The following is an 18,689-nucleotide window of genomic DNA, read 5'->3' on the forward strand; positions in this document are numbered from 1 at the left end:
GTTAGACTCGGACCAGCTTCCGCCTAGACTCTCAGGATTCCTAGACAGTTGTATTGCCGCTAGACCACCATACCTAGGGCAGCATTGTAACTTTTATTATGAATTTTCTTCATACATGAAATTCTGTCCTTTAGACTTTGCAGCATATGTCAACACAGTACACAGAAAGCTAATTTATTACAAACTAACAAGCACAACTGATGTATCGATAGAGCTGCAGTACATGCAGTGTATCGGTGATAAACAAGGCATCTCCACAAACCTTTTGCTCACGGATAAAGGTTTGCAGCTCTGTGTGGCTGCAAGTTCATCAAAAGTCAGTCAAAAGTCAGAGAAAACAGACAAATCCAGGCAGGATTTATCACCAAAAAGCTTGCTCTTCCCCAGTAATCAGGTGTGTTTCGTGTACTTTTATTCTAAAATGTTTGATTCAAGAAGCATTACGATATCAATTCCCTAAAGTCACAGCAGAAAAATAAATGTTTATTATTTTGTACGATGTATCATTTGACTCTTCACAATGTCATGGTGAAATCGTTACAGTAAACACAGTCAGTGTTCATGGTGAACACAGTTTAGTTTAGTGTAATCTCTGTTTATCACACCCTGAAGCCAGCCTCTATTCATGCATGTTGTTCTGTTGAGTCCAGATAGGTAGAAAAACAGATTTGCGTGTCATCTGCATAGAAACAGAACTGAATGAAACTTCTCATTCATGAATATTAAAGCAAACTGAACATGAGGCTTCTTCACTGACTTTTTTTAGTGACAATAATTTCAAACGTTTCATTGATTTTTCATGATCACACTGTCGACAGACGTTGAGACAGAAAAACTTCATTAGAAATCGTCAGTGTAATTATCAATTGAAGACTGTGGCCACATATGGAAGTGGGAGGGGTTATTTAGAGGTAAACATTCTACAGCTGCCATGTTGATTTCGATGAAGCCACAAAGTGATGAGACTCTAATAAATACAGCTGTGTGTTCTCAGCCCTTCACACTGAGCCTTGAGTTCAGCATCAGAGGTCACCACAGCGATGGAAGCATCTGTTTCCCCTGGCTCGGCAGCGTTGCAGTATTTGGGAAGTGGGAAAACACTGAGGACCTCTGAGGGAATCAGTCCCTCCGGATTTATTCCCTTGCATGAGGCGCGGTCTTATTTACCGTGATTTCAGCATGCAGCCAAATGCTGATATCACTGATTTAACGAAGCGCCTCTCCAGCTTGGAGCAGCAGAAAGAGAGGCAGGTCAACGGCTTCTGGCCTCCCAGCTGGAGGAACAAGACCAGCAGCTTAAAAAGGCTCTAAAGGCCAAAAACCCCGCAGGAGAGAAAATACGATCAGCTGAAAGCCGTCAGCGAAAAACTGAGGGCCGACAGCAGTAAACACTGGGAGGTTCGCCGGAGCATGCCTAAGGAAAACCAGCTGCAAGCAGAGGAGGAGGCTCTCTATAGAAACCTCCAACCGTATGAGGACAAAGACCAACCTGGAGAAGGCAGCTCAGCTCGATCCTGCAAGAAGGAGCAAGTAATAGATGGAGTAAATAAGAAAACCAGAACAGAGGAGCAGAATTGAAGTGCTCCTCAGCTTCACCTCTCCCTTCCTCCTCATGTGCCTTTCTGAACCTGTAAATAAATATATCAAATTCACTGAGTCCAACTTTCCATCAATAGAGACTTTATCAGCGTTCAGTATATCATGTTCATCCTTTCAGAACTGAATTTATTTCATTCAAGTTAAATCTTTGATTTCACACTTTTTGTTAAGTGCTTCATTCTGAAATGAGTCATTTAAACGGACTTCAATCAAATCAATCCAGTGCAAAATTAAGTGAAATGTATTGAAACTCACCCTGACAGCCTGGCTTTTGTTTTTAATATTCCATTAGTACGGTAAGTGACCGATAATCCATTCGAGAAACCCATTAAAAACACACCAAGTCACAAGTGCATCCAAAAAGGATAAAATAGTTTTATTTATAGTCTCATAATAAAGGTATGCCTTAACTTGCAAGACAACCATTGGCAGTATGTACAACATACCTGTAATTTCCATGGAATGGAACCAACAAATAACGATTACGCAAACAACTAACTCACCTCTGCAAAGAAGAAGAAAAGAGAGAAACGTTCCCAGCGCAGGCAAATATTTCAAGGGAAGGCTTTTCTCTGCAGACCTGACACCACTGAAGAGTATACAGTATTATTTAAGTACTAACACACTGAAAAGGACTTCCATTAACAGAAACAAAAGTCACTGCCCTTTAACTGTATTGTGTAACATTCAGTAACAATCCAGGTTTTTTTTTTGTTTCAATGTTTTTGACACTTATATATTTTTTTTAATTTTGTAATATCAGTAAAAACAGAAGTTAAATCATTCCTTCCGAAGGATCTCCAGCCAAACATAAAGGAGATCAGACAGAGTGTGTGTGGTGTGTGGTGTGTGTGTGTGTGTGAGGGGGAGGACACTCATTTTGGTGCATCACTATAAATAGAAGGGTTCCTCTGATTACACAAACATTTCAAAGACAAAAAGAAAAGAGAGAAAAAAAAAAAAATGTAGCCGCCTACACAGAATTAAAAGGAGGGGGTGCGTTTTACATAACAGGCTTCTTTAAAATTTACTTCACATTCTGTTTCTGGAAAAATAGGTATTTTTCAAAAGGTAAACGATCCCTAGCTGAGAAAGTCTCCCATCTCCATCAGATTGCAGAGGTCTTCCAAAACAAGCCAGAGAAAGAAAGACAGAAAGAAAGAAACCTTTTTTTGTTTGTTTTTTTTAAACTTTTAGAACTCTACTAAAGCCTCATACCTCGTCGTCTCTGATTATGAATGGGTCTGAAAAGCATCGAGTCCTTCGAAACTGAAGAGCTGCCTCACTTTGGGGAGGGGACGGGGGATTAAAGGAGAGTCGAAGCGGTTTCATACAACGGGAGCGCCTCTCTGCCACCGGCGAGGAGGAGCTGGGCTGGTGGGCACAGAGTCAGTGGAGAGGAGGAGGAGGAGGAGGAAGAGGAGGGGAGGGGGTCTAGCTGGGCTCCGCCCGCAGCTTCTTCCTGGTGGGCGGCTCGTCCGGCTCCGACTCGGAGCTGGAGTCGGAGCCGCCGTCGAAGGCCGACACGGCGCTCCCTTTGCGGTTGGTGTACAAGCTGCTGTCAGAGGAGTAGTTGGTCTGGAGCTGAGTGTTCCCCTTGGCCTTCTCCAGCGCGCGGACTGCAAAACGCACCACACACACACGCACGCACACACACACCGGTCAGACCGCGGGTCACAGCTTCCACGCTGCAAGGATGGTTAGTTGAGATCACTTATTTGATGATTAGTCTTATATCAGAGGTGTCAAAAACAAGTAAATAGGTTGACATTTCAAGGAAAACATTGATTTTTGGCCTCTGAATTAAAATGGATCTCTCAGTGTGATCTCCTAAAATCCTAGGGTTAGTTTTCATCCACTTCCTTCCCCTCTGAGGATGAACTCGACTCTTCCTGCTTGTTATTTGGGCAGGATCGGGCTCAGAGCGGCGCCCTCTGCTGGACTGGTTGGGCAGTGGACACATGAAGTATGAAGGGATGATGTCTGGGCGTTAGTGTCTGCTCACCCTGCTGCTCCAGCAGTGCATTCTGCTTCTTGAGATCGTCGATGTCTTGCTGGTGGGTGTGGTTTTTCCGCCTCATGTACTGGATGTACTCCGTGGCTTTGTCTAGAATCTGTGCTCGGGAGGCCTGCGGACGCAAACGGCCAACGCAATTAATCGAAGCGCGACTCATCGCTGGCCTTATTGATCACGAGATATTGAATAGATCTACTAAAAAAGATCTACACTGATAGGTTTAGAGTGTTGACGGCTTAATTAAAAGTCTTATGATGCGAGAAAAAGTTGCTCCTGTTGTGCTCTCAATAGCCTTAACGCTCATCCTCTGCTGTTTTCATCAGACTATCTAAAACAGACATGAAGGCCGTTCGGTCAGGATTAGGAAAAGGCCTCGTCGTCTCACCTTCTCCCCTTGTAACGCAGGCACAGAGTCTCGTAAACCATGAAAGCTGTCTTTGATGTGGTCCCTGCGTTTGCGCTCCAGCGCGTTGTGGTGTGCTCGCTTGTCTGCCTGCAAACAAACCAGAAACGATTATTCCAGCTTTAAAATATAACAGATAACAAAGTCACTTATTTCCCAAATGCAGGGACTCCTGCCACCTGAAACGGGACCTTCCATATTGTGCGTGTCCGTCCTGTTAAATTCTCCATGGCTGAGTGCTTCCCTGGTCTGTCAGTGACTGGAGCCTGCTAACATCTGGACCCTCATCCGGTTAGAAGACACTTCTGGTTTCGGGGCTATTTAAGTCATTTTGGATGTAAAAGAGGTCAAACGATGTGCCTGGAGTTCACGTAATGAAAGGATTAAGCACTAATTAAATCACCAAAGTCTCTTTTTCACTGTATGCTTCTCTGGCAAAACTACAAACTGGAGTTCTCCTGACTTTATTTCTTCTCTCTGCTCGTCCATGAAGGCCTCAATAATGTCAATAAAATACATTTACATTTGTGATTCTTATTTGGCAGAACATGGAATAATTCAAGGGGTATCAATAGTTTTCACTGTAGGTGATTGGTTCATGCTAATATCCGTTTCATCAAGATAAAACATCAAGCAGGTCGATTGATAATCAGCAAGACAAAGCGACTCCACTGACAAACACTCCTGCTTACTGCACTGATCAATACAACAATGAGTCTCGATCTGATTGAAGGCAGTAATCAGAAAGATTAGAGGCTGGAGACAGTTGATCAATAGAACCGATGTGAAGACGGACAGAGGGTGGGTTAAACTCTTGTCCGTACACGTTTACTCCTGCAGGATGTTTAATCTCACTCATTAAATGCATGTTTCCAGACAGTGGAGGAAATTGAAGCATCGCCTCATGTTTTCAGCCGTGGCTCTCAGGCTTTCCACTGCACCACTGTGTCGGTAGGTCAAACAGCTGGCACCGTCCACTCTGTGGTCCCTGAAATGAAGCCGATGCTTCCCGTTTCAGAGGCGACCCTCTCTGGAAGTGAGAACGTTTCCAGCAACACAAAGAACGACTTGTTAGAAACTTCCAGAATAATGAAAGTTGAAGTCATGTTGCTTGTACAGCTCTCTATTTTTAGAAGGTGCTCTGCTCACACTGTGCCGATGGGCACCACGCTGGATTCCCGTGATCAAATCTACATTTTTTCCCCCTTTACGGTCTGAGGAGTCTCCCTTCCTGCAGTGAGGATGAGTTCACTGGGGTCAGACGACCTCCGGCCACAGACCTCAGTCGGGTGATGAAGGAACGGGACGATCGCATCACGGATGCGTAAAACTGCAGGAACTGTGTGGTATTATATCAACATGAACCTGAATCTCTGAGGAAGCTTTCCAGACAGTTCTACATGCAAAACTGTGTCGAAACCATTGTGTCATTTACTGCATCTGAGCAGATACTGATCCAGACGATGGACTGATCGATATGTAGAGGTAGACAAAGAAAAAAAACAAACAAATCTACACTCTGTGGCGTAAAGTCTGAAAACAGGCTGAGGTTACTCAACACATGACACCATCAGTAATACTGAAACTTAATGTAACTGATGCGATGAGTTCCTCATATGCATTTAAACTAATATCAGCATTTTGGCAGTAACTCAAAAGCACATCGTCATACATGCTTATATCACTGTTCCAAAAACAAGAGAAAAATCTTAACATATAAGACACATGACGTGCAAAACATCACAAAATTTAAATAGGAAAGAATATGATTATTAATTTACTGTTGTTAATCCAGCTTGTTATCAATTTCCGAGATGCTCCCATGAACTATGACAATAAATCTACTTGACAAAACAGATACATTTTCAAAAAGAGCATTTTTCTGTAGAGCAACAAATCTCAAATCATACAAACATAAAACCCTCGACTTCAGACCTCATTTACACAACATCTTAAATGAAAATGCTTTTTTGTGTGTTTTCAGAAGTCTGTGGCACAAACATGACATGGCATGCTGAGCCACTGGTGGAAGCTGCAGCAAGAAGTTCTATTTTCAGCATCAAAACACCCAAAATGCAACGGTTTTCTGTTTTCACTTGAAAACACTGTGTAAAAGAGGTCAAAATGTTTATTGCATGTTAACCTGATTATGTGCATGTATGAGTTATTGTACCTAATAAATTGGCTGGTCAATGTGTCTGATATCATGTGAGGAATCATTTAAATTAATCACGCCGTGATGTTAGATATATTCATTATTGAAGGATTAACAGGTCTGATGTATCATGTGGCTCTATTAGGATCTGAGGCTGGAGATCCGGCTTAATGACAGAGGGGGAGGGGGATACATAGATCTGAGACATACGTGACCACAATCATGTCCAGATCTGACACCACTGAGCATGCACACTCCAGGAAGTGAGAATTTAAAGCTTGCACAGAGGGAAACCGAGAAAAATGTGAATGCTGGGGAAACACAAACTTTGCGTCATGCATGTCTGCCTTGTTTGTGTTGTGGCTGAGCACATCTGATGTGCACGGAGGCCTGGCCATCCCAGAGAAAAGCATTATGTAGGAGGAAAGACCGACTCCACTCGGTCGCGCTTCTCCTGTATCAGTTGTGGATGTGATTCCACACAATACAGTGACGAAAATAAGATATCAGATCAAAAATAAGTAAAGGATGATTGGCCCCCTTGCTGCGTTTCTGCTAAAGCTTGCTAAATATAGCTTGGATGAATTCTATCTGCATGCACGGTCGAGTCTGTGCTTTGCAGGACCATGAGAAATCCACATTAAGGGCAGATGAGACATTTGACATGTCGGATTATGGTGCAACCTCGTTCACCTCACTCAAAGCCTGACCTTGCTCGCAGCTCAACTTCCGCCTGTCGAGTTCGCCACACGTTTATTTCCTACTTCAACGGGAGATTTTCAGCGTATATTTGGGGTTTTATGTCGTTTTGAACGGAAAAAGATCCATCTCTGACATCCGAACAAACAAGTTTGACAGACGATGATCGACCCGAGAACGATCAATGTAAGTTATCGGATCAAATATTGACGTAAAAATATCCCCCGTACTCTTCTCGTGTATAATCAGTCACCAAAAATATCACATTTATCAGATTTTCAGACTCGTTCTGTTGACATCTAGTGTTAGCTGACAGGCTAAGGAGCTAGCAGGCTAGCTGCTTCGATCGAGACAGTCAAACTTTGGCTAACAAGTCGGCTAGCTACTTCTGGAAGAAACTGAAAGACGTACATCGCTGTCGACCTCGATGTCATCGTTTTCACTCATTCTTCGGTCAAAGGGGCCGCTGTCAAAACAAAGTGCAAGAGGCAGAGTAATGTAATCTACACGGAGCTCTGCTACAGCAGAGACATGACGATCACAGCCCCGACACACGTGATTCGCCTACACATGGACGGGAAAACACGCACTGCGCAGCCGCGGAGACGCAAAGGTTTCTGGGAAATGTAGTCACCCATTGAACTGCCCACAGCAGTTCCGCCTGGATGGGTGAATTTACATACTACATTTCCCATGATATAGGACGCGCCCACTAATACGTCTCATTTATCGCGTAGAACTTGCGAACATCCTCACCAGAAAGAACACAAATGTTTAATTATCCTCTAAATCATCATATTTTTGTTATGTATAATTATTATAATCTTCAATCTGCATATACATAATTGCACAATCCTATCTGATACGTATGTAAAGTTTTGATAGAGATGATGTGAAGGATCAGAATGCATTGTTGTTTAAGTGGGTATTGTTATCAGAGCTGCAGCCTTCACTCAGCATATGATTATAATGGCAGATGGTGGCCCAGCTCGTGTCAGCTGCCCTCCCCCACCTCCCATCCAGAGCTGCCCATTTGCTCTCATAAGACCTTTAAACTGCGGAGCCCCACATGTGACATCTAAAATAAAACTTTCAATTGTGGCCACAGATTGATATCAAATATTGCACTGAGTCAACTATATACTATTCTTTGGCCACAAAATAGTAATTTATGTCAAATTTGTCATTTGTGGTCAGGAAATAGTAATTTTTGCTCACTAATTACTACTTCGTGGCAGAAAAACAATAATTTGTGCCCATTAAATAGTAATTCAAGGTCGTCAAATAGTCTTTTTAAGCCATGAAATATGATTTTGTGGCCGTAAAATAGTAATTTTAGGCCACTTTATTTATTATGGCCATGAAAAAAATACATTGTGGGTCAGGGTTGTTCGGCAAGTCCTCTTCTTTTCGCCATTTTTCTGGAACCCCTGAGCAATTGGATTAAACAAAATGAAAATATAAGAGGTATAGACATGGGGGGAGGGATACGGAAAATAGCATTATTCGCAGATGATATTTTACTATATTTATTGAGCCCAAACACGTCCTTTCCAGCTCTCGTGGCAACTCTTACAGATTATGGTTAATTATCGGGATACAAAGTAAACGCACAAAAAAACTCAGGTTATTACTTTCAATTATAGAGCAGACAGGGCAATCCAGGAAAAATACAAGATCAATTGGGAATTGAAATCAATGAAATACTTGGGAGTTATCTTACCCCAAGATTTAGGAATCTTAAAATCTGTAAACTCTAATCACTTGCTTTCAAGAATTAAAGTTGACATTGACAGATGGAACCTGATACCCTATACAAGCATAACAGAAAGAGTGGAGGTGATTAAACCTAATGTACTGCCAAGGCTTCGGTACCTGCTCCAGACTTTACCTGTGGAGTTACTGTAACTGATAGGGAATTCATAGAATGGGATAAAATTATATCAAGATATATTTAGCAGGGGCTTAGACCAAGGATCTAGGTACATCACTGAATATCTGGTTTAAGTTGATAACAAAATACAACCTGAGCACACAGATTAGATTATTAAGGTGGATAGCATACGATTCTGAATTTATACCAAATAGAATAGACAAAAGATTTAACTTGGGAAAGGGGGCTGAGAATATTCTGGGAAATTTTAGGAAAGAAAGGAATTAAAAATTTTCAAGAGGTTAAGGATCAATACTGTGTAAAAAATTCAGATCTTTTAAGGTATTTACAGGTAAGGCATTATCTAGAACAAACAACACGGGAAAAAACAGAAGGGAATGGGCTTGAATTCACTAAGATTTCCTCTTTAGCATATGAATCAAAGATGGGGGGAAAGTTGATTTCAAAATTATACAAAGGAATCGAAAATTTAAAGAGCGATGATACAGTATATATAAAAGAAAGGTGGGAGTGGGAGGCTAAGATTGTAATAACAGTGACTGAATGGGAAAAGATTAATGAACAGCAGTGGGAAACATCCTGTTCTCTATCTTGGAGGGAACATGGGTGGAAGAACATCACAAGATATTTTAAAACACCAGCACAGTCCAAGTATCAAGATTCTAAGTGTTGGAGGCCATGTGGAGCTGAGGGAGCTGGACATGCCCACCTGTTCTGGAGCTGTACCTCCATAGCCAGGTATTATAAAGGTCAACCTTTCACTCATGTTTGAGATTTATATTTGGGAAAATTGGATATGGTTCCCTCTGGATTTGGGGATAGATATATCTTTAGAATAATGCTAATTGCAGCCAAAAAAGCAGGAAATGGTTGAAGACAGAGGTGCCTAAACTAGAAGACTGGGTTGATATCATACGTGATGGAAAAATTAACTTTTTCTGTAAGGCTGGAGGAGGATGAATTTAACAGAAACTGGAAAAAATTGGATAGGATATATAAAAACAATTAGGTCAGACTTCATCTGATATCTGTATCGGTGAAATTCCCCAAGTTCAGAGCTACAGTAGCTAAGCGTTTTTATTTAGTTTATTTTATTTATTGAAGCTGGTAACAGAGTTTTTGCTTTGTGCTTTATTTATTTATTTATTTATTTTTTGTTGAAATTGGAATTATAAAGGTGGGGGTGGGGGTGGGGGTGGGGGTGGGGGGGGGGGGTAATTTGTTTGTGTGGATATACAGAGAGGTGGAATATTTGTTGATTTTTGTTAGTATTACCATTGCTAACCTCCTGGTGGTAAAGGTGAGAGATTAGAGAAATATGTTTTGGTTGAAGACATATCTAGGTTCTTTCTTTTTTGTTCTATTTATATTATATATATATATATATATATATATATATATATATATATATATTTTTTTTTTTTTTTTTTTTTTTTTTTTAAAAAGGTCCATTTGTGCACCAGTTGTATGTGGAATGTTTGCCTTTAAAGTTTAATAAAAAAAAAAAAAAAAAAAAGAAAGAAAGAAATAGTACATTGTGGACTGAATATAAAAGTATTATTTTTTTGGCTACCAAATACTAAAATGTAAACACAAAATGCTATTTAGTGTCAAGGAAATAGTAACTGGTGGACTATTTTGTTAGCCTCATAAACCAGACCCGCCCACTCCTCATCCACATTTGGATTTTGGGGTTGGGCTTATGGAGCTTTGGAGTTTTGGGCTTTTCTGGTTATTCATTTCGAGCTGACACTGCTTTAACTTGGAAATGTTGTCAAATAAATAGAGTTTAAGTTAAAACGCTTTACAGAGGGATGGTAACACATCAGGATTAAAGAAAATCTCACTTAAGTCAAGAGTTAATAGGTTGATTTTTGTTTGATTTAATCATTTTCATTAATAATGAATTAAAAAATGAATTATAATAAGAAGAAAGTAAGGAGTAAGTAACAAATGCACGCACACACACATACACACACACTTGTACTTCTACAGTTGTGAGGACACTCATTGACATAATGCATTTCCTAACCCCTTACCCTAACCCTAACCATCAAAAATCAATGCCTAACCCTAACCTATGCCCTAAACCTCACCTAAACCTAATTGTAACCCTAAACCAAAAATCAAGTCGTCTCAACCCTCAAATGTCGAAAAGTGAGGACCGTCAAAAATGTCCTCACTTTCCAAAATTGTCCTCACTTGTAAGGTTATAAACCCATGATGGTCCTCACTATAGCTGTACAAGTACACACACACACACACACACACACACACACACACACACACACACACACACACACACACACACACACACACACACACACACACACACACACACACACACACACACAGACCTTTATTTTTGAAGCAGGAACAGGAAGTTGTGGTTTCTGACCACAGCTTGAGCAGTGTTCTAACTTGCTGCTGAACTCCTGCAGCCCCTCACTTGGCTGTGGAGTCAGATGGAGGCAGGAGGAAGAGGAGCAGACACACAGTTTGATGCTGCAGCTGCTGAAGGTAAGCCTGAGTCTGATTCATACATGTCTGCAGATTTTCCTCTAAACTTTCTGGAGCCAGAGCGATCTGTGTGTGGGGCGAGTGGATCAGGCAAACTTATTTCAGCACATTCAGACACAAGGTTGTTCACAGTGCTTTGAAAAGACAGAAGGGAAATACATTAAATAACTATTAAGAAGGTCAGTCAGTTTTTCCTTTTTCTAGTTTAAATGATAAAGCTTAATGGAAGCAGCTTTCTCATTGTTAAAGGTGTCAAAATGGACTTTTCTTCCCCAATAAGAAACCTCTTCTTTATCTATTTAAAAGATGCAACAATCGTTCATTATTTCATTTATTTCCTGCTTTTTTGTGATATCTCTCACTTTTTTGTACACTGTGACTGCATTAAGTTCAACATTTTCACTGGATTTCTAGAAACTATCAGGACTGTGAAAATGAACCACACTCCTATTATTGTTTTTTTTTTCCCCCTTTTGGTTTGAAGACGTGCATGTGTAAATAATTCCAGTTACAGTCATATTTCAATCACCCAGTGGAACTGAAAAGTCTCATTTAAACTTGGTTTGTTTGTTTTGGCAAATAAGGAATGACATTGTTGCAAATCAGCATGAGGACAAATAGTGTGAATTATTAGTTATATTATAATTAATTACTATTAATTCATTAGTATGTCAGTAAGTTCTGATAAAGTTTTACTTAAACAGTCAATAATAATATTTGGTGTGATGCTTTAACTTCCATGAAATGGAATATAAATATGGAGAACTGTAACAGAAGGAAATAAGAAATAAATTCAGCAATATGAAAAATTATACAGGTATATTTTTTAAGGATGACTTTATGATTTAAAAAAAAAATTGTAAGGTGAATCTTTGTTTTATTTTATTTAAACTCACATTTTGCTACCTCAAAGGGTTAATCTGATCTGAAGCTGCTGTCGAAATAAACCAACCTGACGGTTTTATTTCAGGATTTGAATCCTGTGATGTTACTCCAGGTTGTCCACTAAATAAAAGTGATTCCTTGTGTTTTCCTCCGCTGGAGAAGACATGCCGTGAATTTTAAGTGTTTCTCGCCAACATGTCTCTTTTGTAGACTGGACTTTGTTTTTCAGCCTGACGTTTTACACGGTGAAGCCCCCTCAGCAGGCAGAGTGCCCACACACTCCACAGGCAGGGGGCGAGTGAAAGGAAGGCCAAAAACCTCTGAATGCCCCAAAGAAGATTCCAGTTTGCTCCGAGGATCACAGCGCGACATGCTATGGCTGATGTTAACTGTTGAAATATTTAAGTGTAATGATTTCCGCTAACACTGAAAATTTGCAAATGTACATAACACTGCTTTTCAATATTTGAAACCACCTTTCACTTTGAAAACCATGTATCATTTATTTTCCACTTAAAATTACGAGGCAAGCTGCTGGTCTGTTGCATAAAAGCCCATTAAAATACATGACATTTATGATTGTAATGTCACAAAATGTAGAAAAGTTCAAGAGGTATCAAGGCTTTGGAAGACACTGTATGTAATGTAACTTACATCATTACTATTTGCAGACCTACATACACATCCAGTACACTCAGAAGGCACCTGAACCCCCTCCAAGCCCGGCCAGGCCAGGTCCAGCCCCCCAGCTCCTCACTATGGACACCGTTCAAGCAGCAGTACATGATCGCTACGCAGACATAAGCGAACCAATTCAGGATAGTAGTCACATAAACTACATTCATCTGGGCTTTTCACAATAAAATTATGTCTGTTTTTAAGAGTTGACCAACTCAATGACTCTTATAAATGATTTCAAAGTGGATTTAGTCACCGTTGGTGGAATTGGCCACTTAATGAAACTTTTTTTTGTGCATTTTCCAACTTTAAAAGAGTTTCAAAGATATCTTGGGATATAGAAACATGTAGAGTCAGGACGTAAAAAAATTCCATTTTTAAAGTGATAACCAGAGACTCAAAGTCCAAAGTCAATTCATTTAGATTTGTAACAACATAAATATTTTCAAATTAAACAAAAATCTATAAAAAGAAAATGAGATTTAAGGTTATCTATATGCATCCAAATATACTGTATACACACTTGCTGTTGCAACTGCGGGCTCAAAGGGAAGTGCAGCAGTCGGGTACTTGCGTTGTGTATTTTCTTTTACAGAGTTTTTATTTGAACATCTGGTACAAAGCGCAGAATATCTCATCAGGCCTCACAGCCACAGGTCAGGGGGTCAACATAAACACGAGTCCTCTCGACAGCAGGCTGAGGCATCTGCAATGTGGCGTTCAAGTACTAATGGACAAACAACAGTCCACAACTCATCCATCATAATGAAAGTGATCATGTAAAAGCCTGTAGATGATAATAAAATAAATACAACACACATTTACTGGTGAAAATACAGCTCGTGATGGCGAGTGGAATCGGGGTGTGGGGGGTAATCAAGTGACTCAGACCCTTTCAAAAGAAAATACAGGCCTTCATTCTTGTAAAATGCACACATGCGTAGAGGCCATATAACACTTTTAGATCAAAACAAACTTTTCCATTGGTGACAACAATTTACATGCTGACTAAGCTCTACTTTCAAAGATTTAGGAAGTAGTCTTATATCGTTTTTCAAGTAAATGACAAAGGCTTTTTTTTTAATCTGCTTTTATGAATAAAAAAGTACCCAACACAATCATATGATTAACAAGAAAATCTGTTCTTTATTCAGAATAAAGTGTCTGGAAAGTACATACAGTTAGAAGACTTTTATTTTAGTAAAGATCAGGGAGCATTTATGAGGTCCAGAGTGGACCTCTAAGTGGATTGACGAGTCAGTAAAACACGTCATATTTCAGTAAGTTATAAAAATCATGAAGTACAATTCCCTCTCATGATTATGGAGGAAGAATGTTTACAACCGTAACGTTTAGCCAAGGAGATCTATACAATTTCTACAGCAGTCTGTATTTTTCTTGTTATTCTATACAAAATGCTGAATTAATGAGATTCCGGTAATTGATGGAAACTCTAGAAATGTGAAGAACATTTGAAATTCGAATAACTGAACCACATCATTACTAAAGCAGTATCTGACTGATGGGATCACATAACCACAAACTCTACAAACATTTATGTGAAGAAATGAAAATATTGCTATTTGAGGCAATCAATGAATGTATTGGCTGAAAGGAATTAATGACAACAGTGAAACAAACCATTGTTAGATCAATACCAAAGAAAATACAAGTGATTATTAAGCAATCTTAGACCTACTACACTTAAATACTTTCATCTGATTTATTCTCTAGGACCTCCAGTTCAAAGCATCAGGTGACCACTCATCCCCAGGGTCTTGATCTGGCACCTGGGAACTCCTCCACTCCTCTAAACCTTTAGGCAACCAGCTCCCTCAGCACAGCAACACAACATTAGTTTTCTTCATGACTACACATGAACAAGACTTTGCCTCTTCTTCTGAAGAACAATGGTGTTCCAGTTTTCATCATGTGTTGTGATGTAAACCCTCAAATCACAGGAGACAAAACGGCAGCTGAATTCCTTCTTTGTCACGAGGGTTGCCTGCCGCTGGTGGAATCTGCTTGATCTAAAGGTCACAGATGCTCTCTTGTTTCTTTTCCTGAAAAGAAAAAAAAAAAAATCTCAGTTTTGCAGCAGCAGCATGTGATTTCCAAACCAAACCCTGGAAGGTCATTTCAAATAATAGTTTACCCGACTTGTGGTACAAGAAAACCGAATAGAACAGAAAACCAAGGTACATTTGTCAACCGCTGAACCGTGAAATACACAAACAGCATCAAATATGAGCTAATTTCTCTCTGAGAATGTGCATTATTGACCCTCATTGGACAGTTCCTTGAAGATTTGTGTATCTGTGTGGCAGGTGAAAGCCTCTGGACTCACACAGCGCTGGAATCGAGCCACCATGAACGTGACAGACGTCTACGAGGGACTAAACCCAACGTTTTCTGAAGGAAACGCCTCTGACGTCGGAGGCCGGGGCGTCCGCCCTCTGGAGAGATCCATCGACCTGGCCCTCAGCTGCTTCACCGTGGTCGTCCTGGTCATCACGATGGTTTCCCTCGGCTGTTCGATGGAGGTCTCCAAAATGAAAGCCCACATCCTCAAGCCGAAAGGGATCGGCATCGCGCTGCTGGCTCAGTTCTTCATCATGCCGCTCACCGCCTTCTCCCTGTCCAAAGTCCTGCAGCTGAGCCCCATCAAGGCCGTGACGGTGCTCATCGCCGGCTGCTGCCCTGGAGGAACCTTGTCCAACATCTTCTCCCTGGCCCTGAAGGGCGATTTGAACCTCAGGTGAACATTCACTACCGATTCCTGACTTTGAGGTTCGGCCTCTTGGCTGAAGCGTACGTGTGTGTGTGTGTTTTTCCCTTTGCAGCATTGTGATGACCACCGTCTCCAGCATAGCGGGCCTGGCTCTGATGCCTCTGCTGCTCTTCATCTACAGCCGCGGGTTCCCCGGACTGGAGAAGGCCGTGCCGTACACCGGCATCATTTACTCTCTTATCATGACCTTGTTGCCCTGTTGTGTCGGCATCGCCATCAATTACTACAAGCCAAACTACTCTCCATACGTCAAGAAGGTACGACCTTTCAAATTCAGATGAACATTCATTTATTCAGCTATTAATGACCACAAGTATCCTCATTAATCCATAATAACACATTTAATGTCAACATTGAGTTGAGGAGCTGACTGCTGATGCCAGAATGCCAGAATAGAGAGCATTGCAGTAGTCCAGCCTGGAGGAGATGAAGGCATGGATGGCTTTTTGTAAGTCAGCTGGGAAGAGGAGACTTGATCTAAGTTCGCCGTCTCAGCCGAGCAAGGCAGGACTGCAACACTTTAGTCACCTGAGACAGGTCAGAGTCATACATTACACCCAGGTCACCCGCCTCATTGATCAATATTGCCCCAAAATTAGAGGTAAAGATTATCAACATGGCTAGAACTGGATCCACTGGATTTTGAATCAGATATCATAAATTTGATAAAAACAAAAAAAGTGGACATCCAATTTCTGATTTCACTGAGGCAGGACAGAATGGAGATGTCTGCAGAGCCAGGCTTTAATGGAAAATATAGCTGTGTGTCGTCTGCATAAATATAGAAATCAATATTAAGACGGTGCAACATTTCCCATCTCAATGGAAGCATGTCAGAGTGTTAAAGTTTTCATGATAAGGGGGTGTGGTTACTCGAGTGACTGCCTGGTCTGGAATGATTGACGGATCCTTTTAAGAATTAAAAATTGAAACTGTCTCTTCATCTACTGTTGTTTCCACTCTGTCCTCAGGTTGGCATCGGCATCTTGATCGTCTCAGGCGTCATCATTTTCGCGCTGGCTTATGTTTCTGTGGGACACCTGCTGTGGATGATCGTCACTCCAGACATCCTCACCGCCGCCGCCCTGTTGCCGGCCATCGGCTTCGCCTTGGGATACTTGCTGTCTTATTTCTGCAGATTCAATCCACAGTGAGTCGACGTGAAGCTATAAGTAATCAAGCTTTGTCTAAATGTCACACGACATCCTCTACGGGCGAGTCGCGCTCTTGAGGTCTGCTCAGGACGTTTTGATGCTTTATGCAACAGGAAAAGGTGCAAAAAAATACAGGTTTATCCTGAAATCTACAACAGCAATGAGAAAATATAAGCTCTCCTCAGATTTAACGTCGCCGTTATTCGCAAGTTTGGTTGGTTTTCATTTTGCTACATAAAAAGTTTCATGACTGACAGAAGTGAATAAAACACCAGTTCAACATGTTCAAATGATGAAAATCTACAGATTCATATTTTTGATGTATTTCTGAATCAACTTCAAAAAGACCAGATCAGGAGTTCAGCTCGAGTCTCTTCCAGATGCTGCAGAACCATCTCCATGGAGACAGGATGCCAGAACATCCAGCTGTGCACGACCATCCTGAAGGTGAGCTTCGACCTGGAGGTGATCGGCCCCATGTTCCTCTTCCCGCTGCTGTACATCACCACCCAGTGCTGCGAGGCGCTCCTGCTCGCCCTGTGCTTCAGATGCTACGACCGACGGAGGCCGCCGCCTTCGGGTAACGTATCGCCACGACGACGCACAGACGCTTGCAGCTTCTGGATTCACACCAGATGTGGATTTCTTTTGTTGTCACCCGCAGATGAACCGCACTTGACTATCAAATCCATCCAGCCTGAGGAGGTGAAGCAACCGTGACGGCTGACGAGGGACGCCAAGCAATAATCCAGGACGCAGCTATCATCCGTCCCCGCCTCCAGTCCTTCCAGAACTTTATGGCCGTGTGCGTCGCCATGCGACAGCACGTCCAGGAGGTCATAAACTACCGATATGGAAGATGAAGAGGGTGGGACCCGAGCTGGGGTGCTAGTTTGGAGTTAAATGAAGGTTATATCCAGACTTTTTGTGTTGGATTTAAAGACGTGGTGCCCCCTCTGAGGGTTTCCGAGGTCTGGACTTTACTGTGCTTTAAAAGGAAAAAAATATCAGTGAATAAGTAATGAGTTGTTATTAAGGGGTGAACAGTTGTTGTTGGGATGAAACTGAACTGAGTTCAGCCTGAACTGAGCCATCACTGTTTATTGTCAGGATCTCAACCAAAGATGACGACTCGGTGCAGATCCTGGCAGCGTGGGAGTTTGGGTTGTCAGTCAGGGGCCACACATCCTGCCACACTTCCTCTACAAAACTCTGTTTTTATTGTGAGAAGGCACAAAATACACAATTCAATCCCACTTCACTTTTTCTTCTTAGAGTTATGTTTCTACTAAGTCTTTGAATATTATTCACCAGAACGTCTTGAATGTATTTTTTCTTCCGGGCTTCTCAGCGTTTACATATGAAAGACTGAATTCTCTGCTTCTACATCCACTTAATCTGCTGAACTGTTGCAGGTATGAATGAATGAGCTGTCTGGGTGAGGTGGGGGTGGAATGTGGTCCGTCTCAGATTCAAATGATACTGAGTTTATTGACTCTTTGAATAGATTGAAGAAATGGGCTAAAGTCATTTTTGGTCAAAATAATTATTCTAGGGGGTGAAATGGCTCTTTCAAAATATGGCTTTCGAATCAACCGAGAAACGTCTCCCATTGGATTCCATGTTAAATTGAGGTATTTTGAACCTTCTGTTCTCACATTGCAGTGATTATGTTGAAGATTTTACAAGGCGTTCTTGTAATATGACTCCTCAACTTTCGAAAATTAAGATGCCATTCCATGGAACAGTTCCTCTGTATTTTTCTACAACTGGAAATGTAATGCTATGTTTTGTACAATCTTGATGGTGAAACTGCTCCTGACTGAGACGCAATGTCTGGAATATATTGAAATGTAAACCTTATGATTAAGCAATTTTAATGTTAAACAAAGAA

The 18,689-nt window shown here is 41.2% G+C and overlaps 2 protein-coding genes across 2 annotated transcripts; one reads left to right on the forward strand and one right to left on the reverse strand.

Moving 5' to 3' along the window:
* Window positions 1-1,943: 1,943 nt before the first annotated feature.
* On the reverse strand, window positions 1,944-7,430 carry LOC115407018 (protein max-like). The gene is made up of 4 exons (XM_030117334.1): window positions 7,285-7,430; window positions 4,002-4,109; window positions 3,605-3,728; window positions 1,944-3,218 (listed from the first exon to the last, which is right to left on the reverse strand). Exons 1-4 carry the CDS (start codon window positions 7,318-7,320, stop codon window positions 3,034-3,036), a joined length of 453 nt encoding a protein of 150 aa, XP_029973194.1. The 5' UTR covers window positions 7,321-7,430; the 3' UTR covers window positions 1,944-3,033.
* A 7,789-nt stretch (window positions 7,431-15,219) lies between these two features.
* On the forward strand, window positions 15,220-17,515 carry LOC115407106 (sodium/bile acid cotransporter-like). Its single transcript, XM_030117467.1, has 5 exons — window positions 15,220-15,608; window positions 15,694-15,898; window positions 16,613-16,791; window positions 17,176-17,375; window positions 17,460-17,515. Exons 1-5 carry the CDS (start codon window positions 15,220-15,222, stop codon window positions 17,513-17,515), a joined length of 1,029 nt encoding a protein of 342 aa, XP_029973327.1.
* The last annotated feature ends 1,174 nt before the right edge of the window (window positions 17,516-18,689 follow it).

The sequence above is a fragment of the Salarias fasciatus genome, chromosome 19, assembly GCF_902148845.1.
Source record: "Salarias fasciatus chromosome 19, fSalaFa1.1, whole genome shotgun sequence".
NCBI lineage: Eukaryota > Metazoa > Chordata > Actinopteri > Blenniiformes > Blenniidae > Salarias > Salarias fasciatus.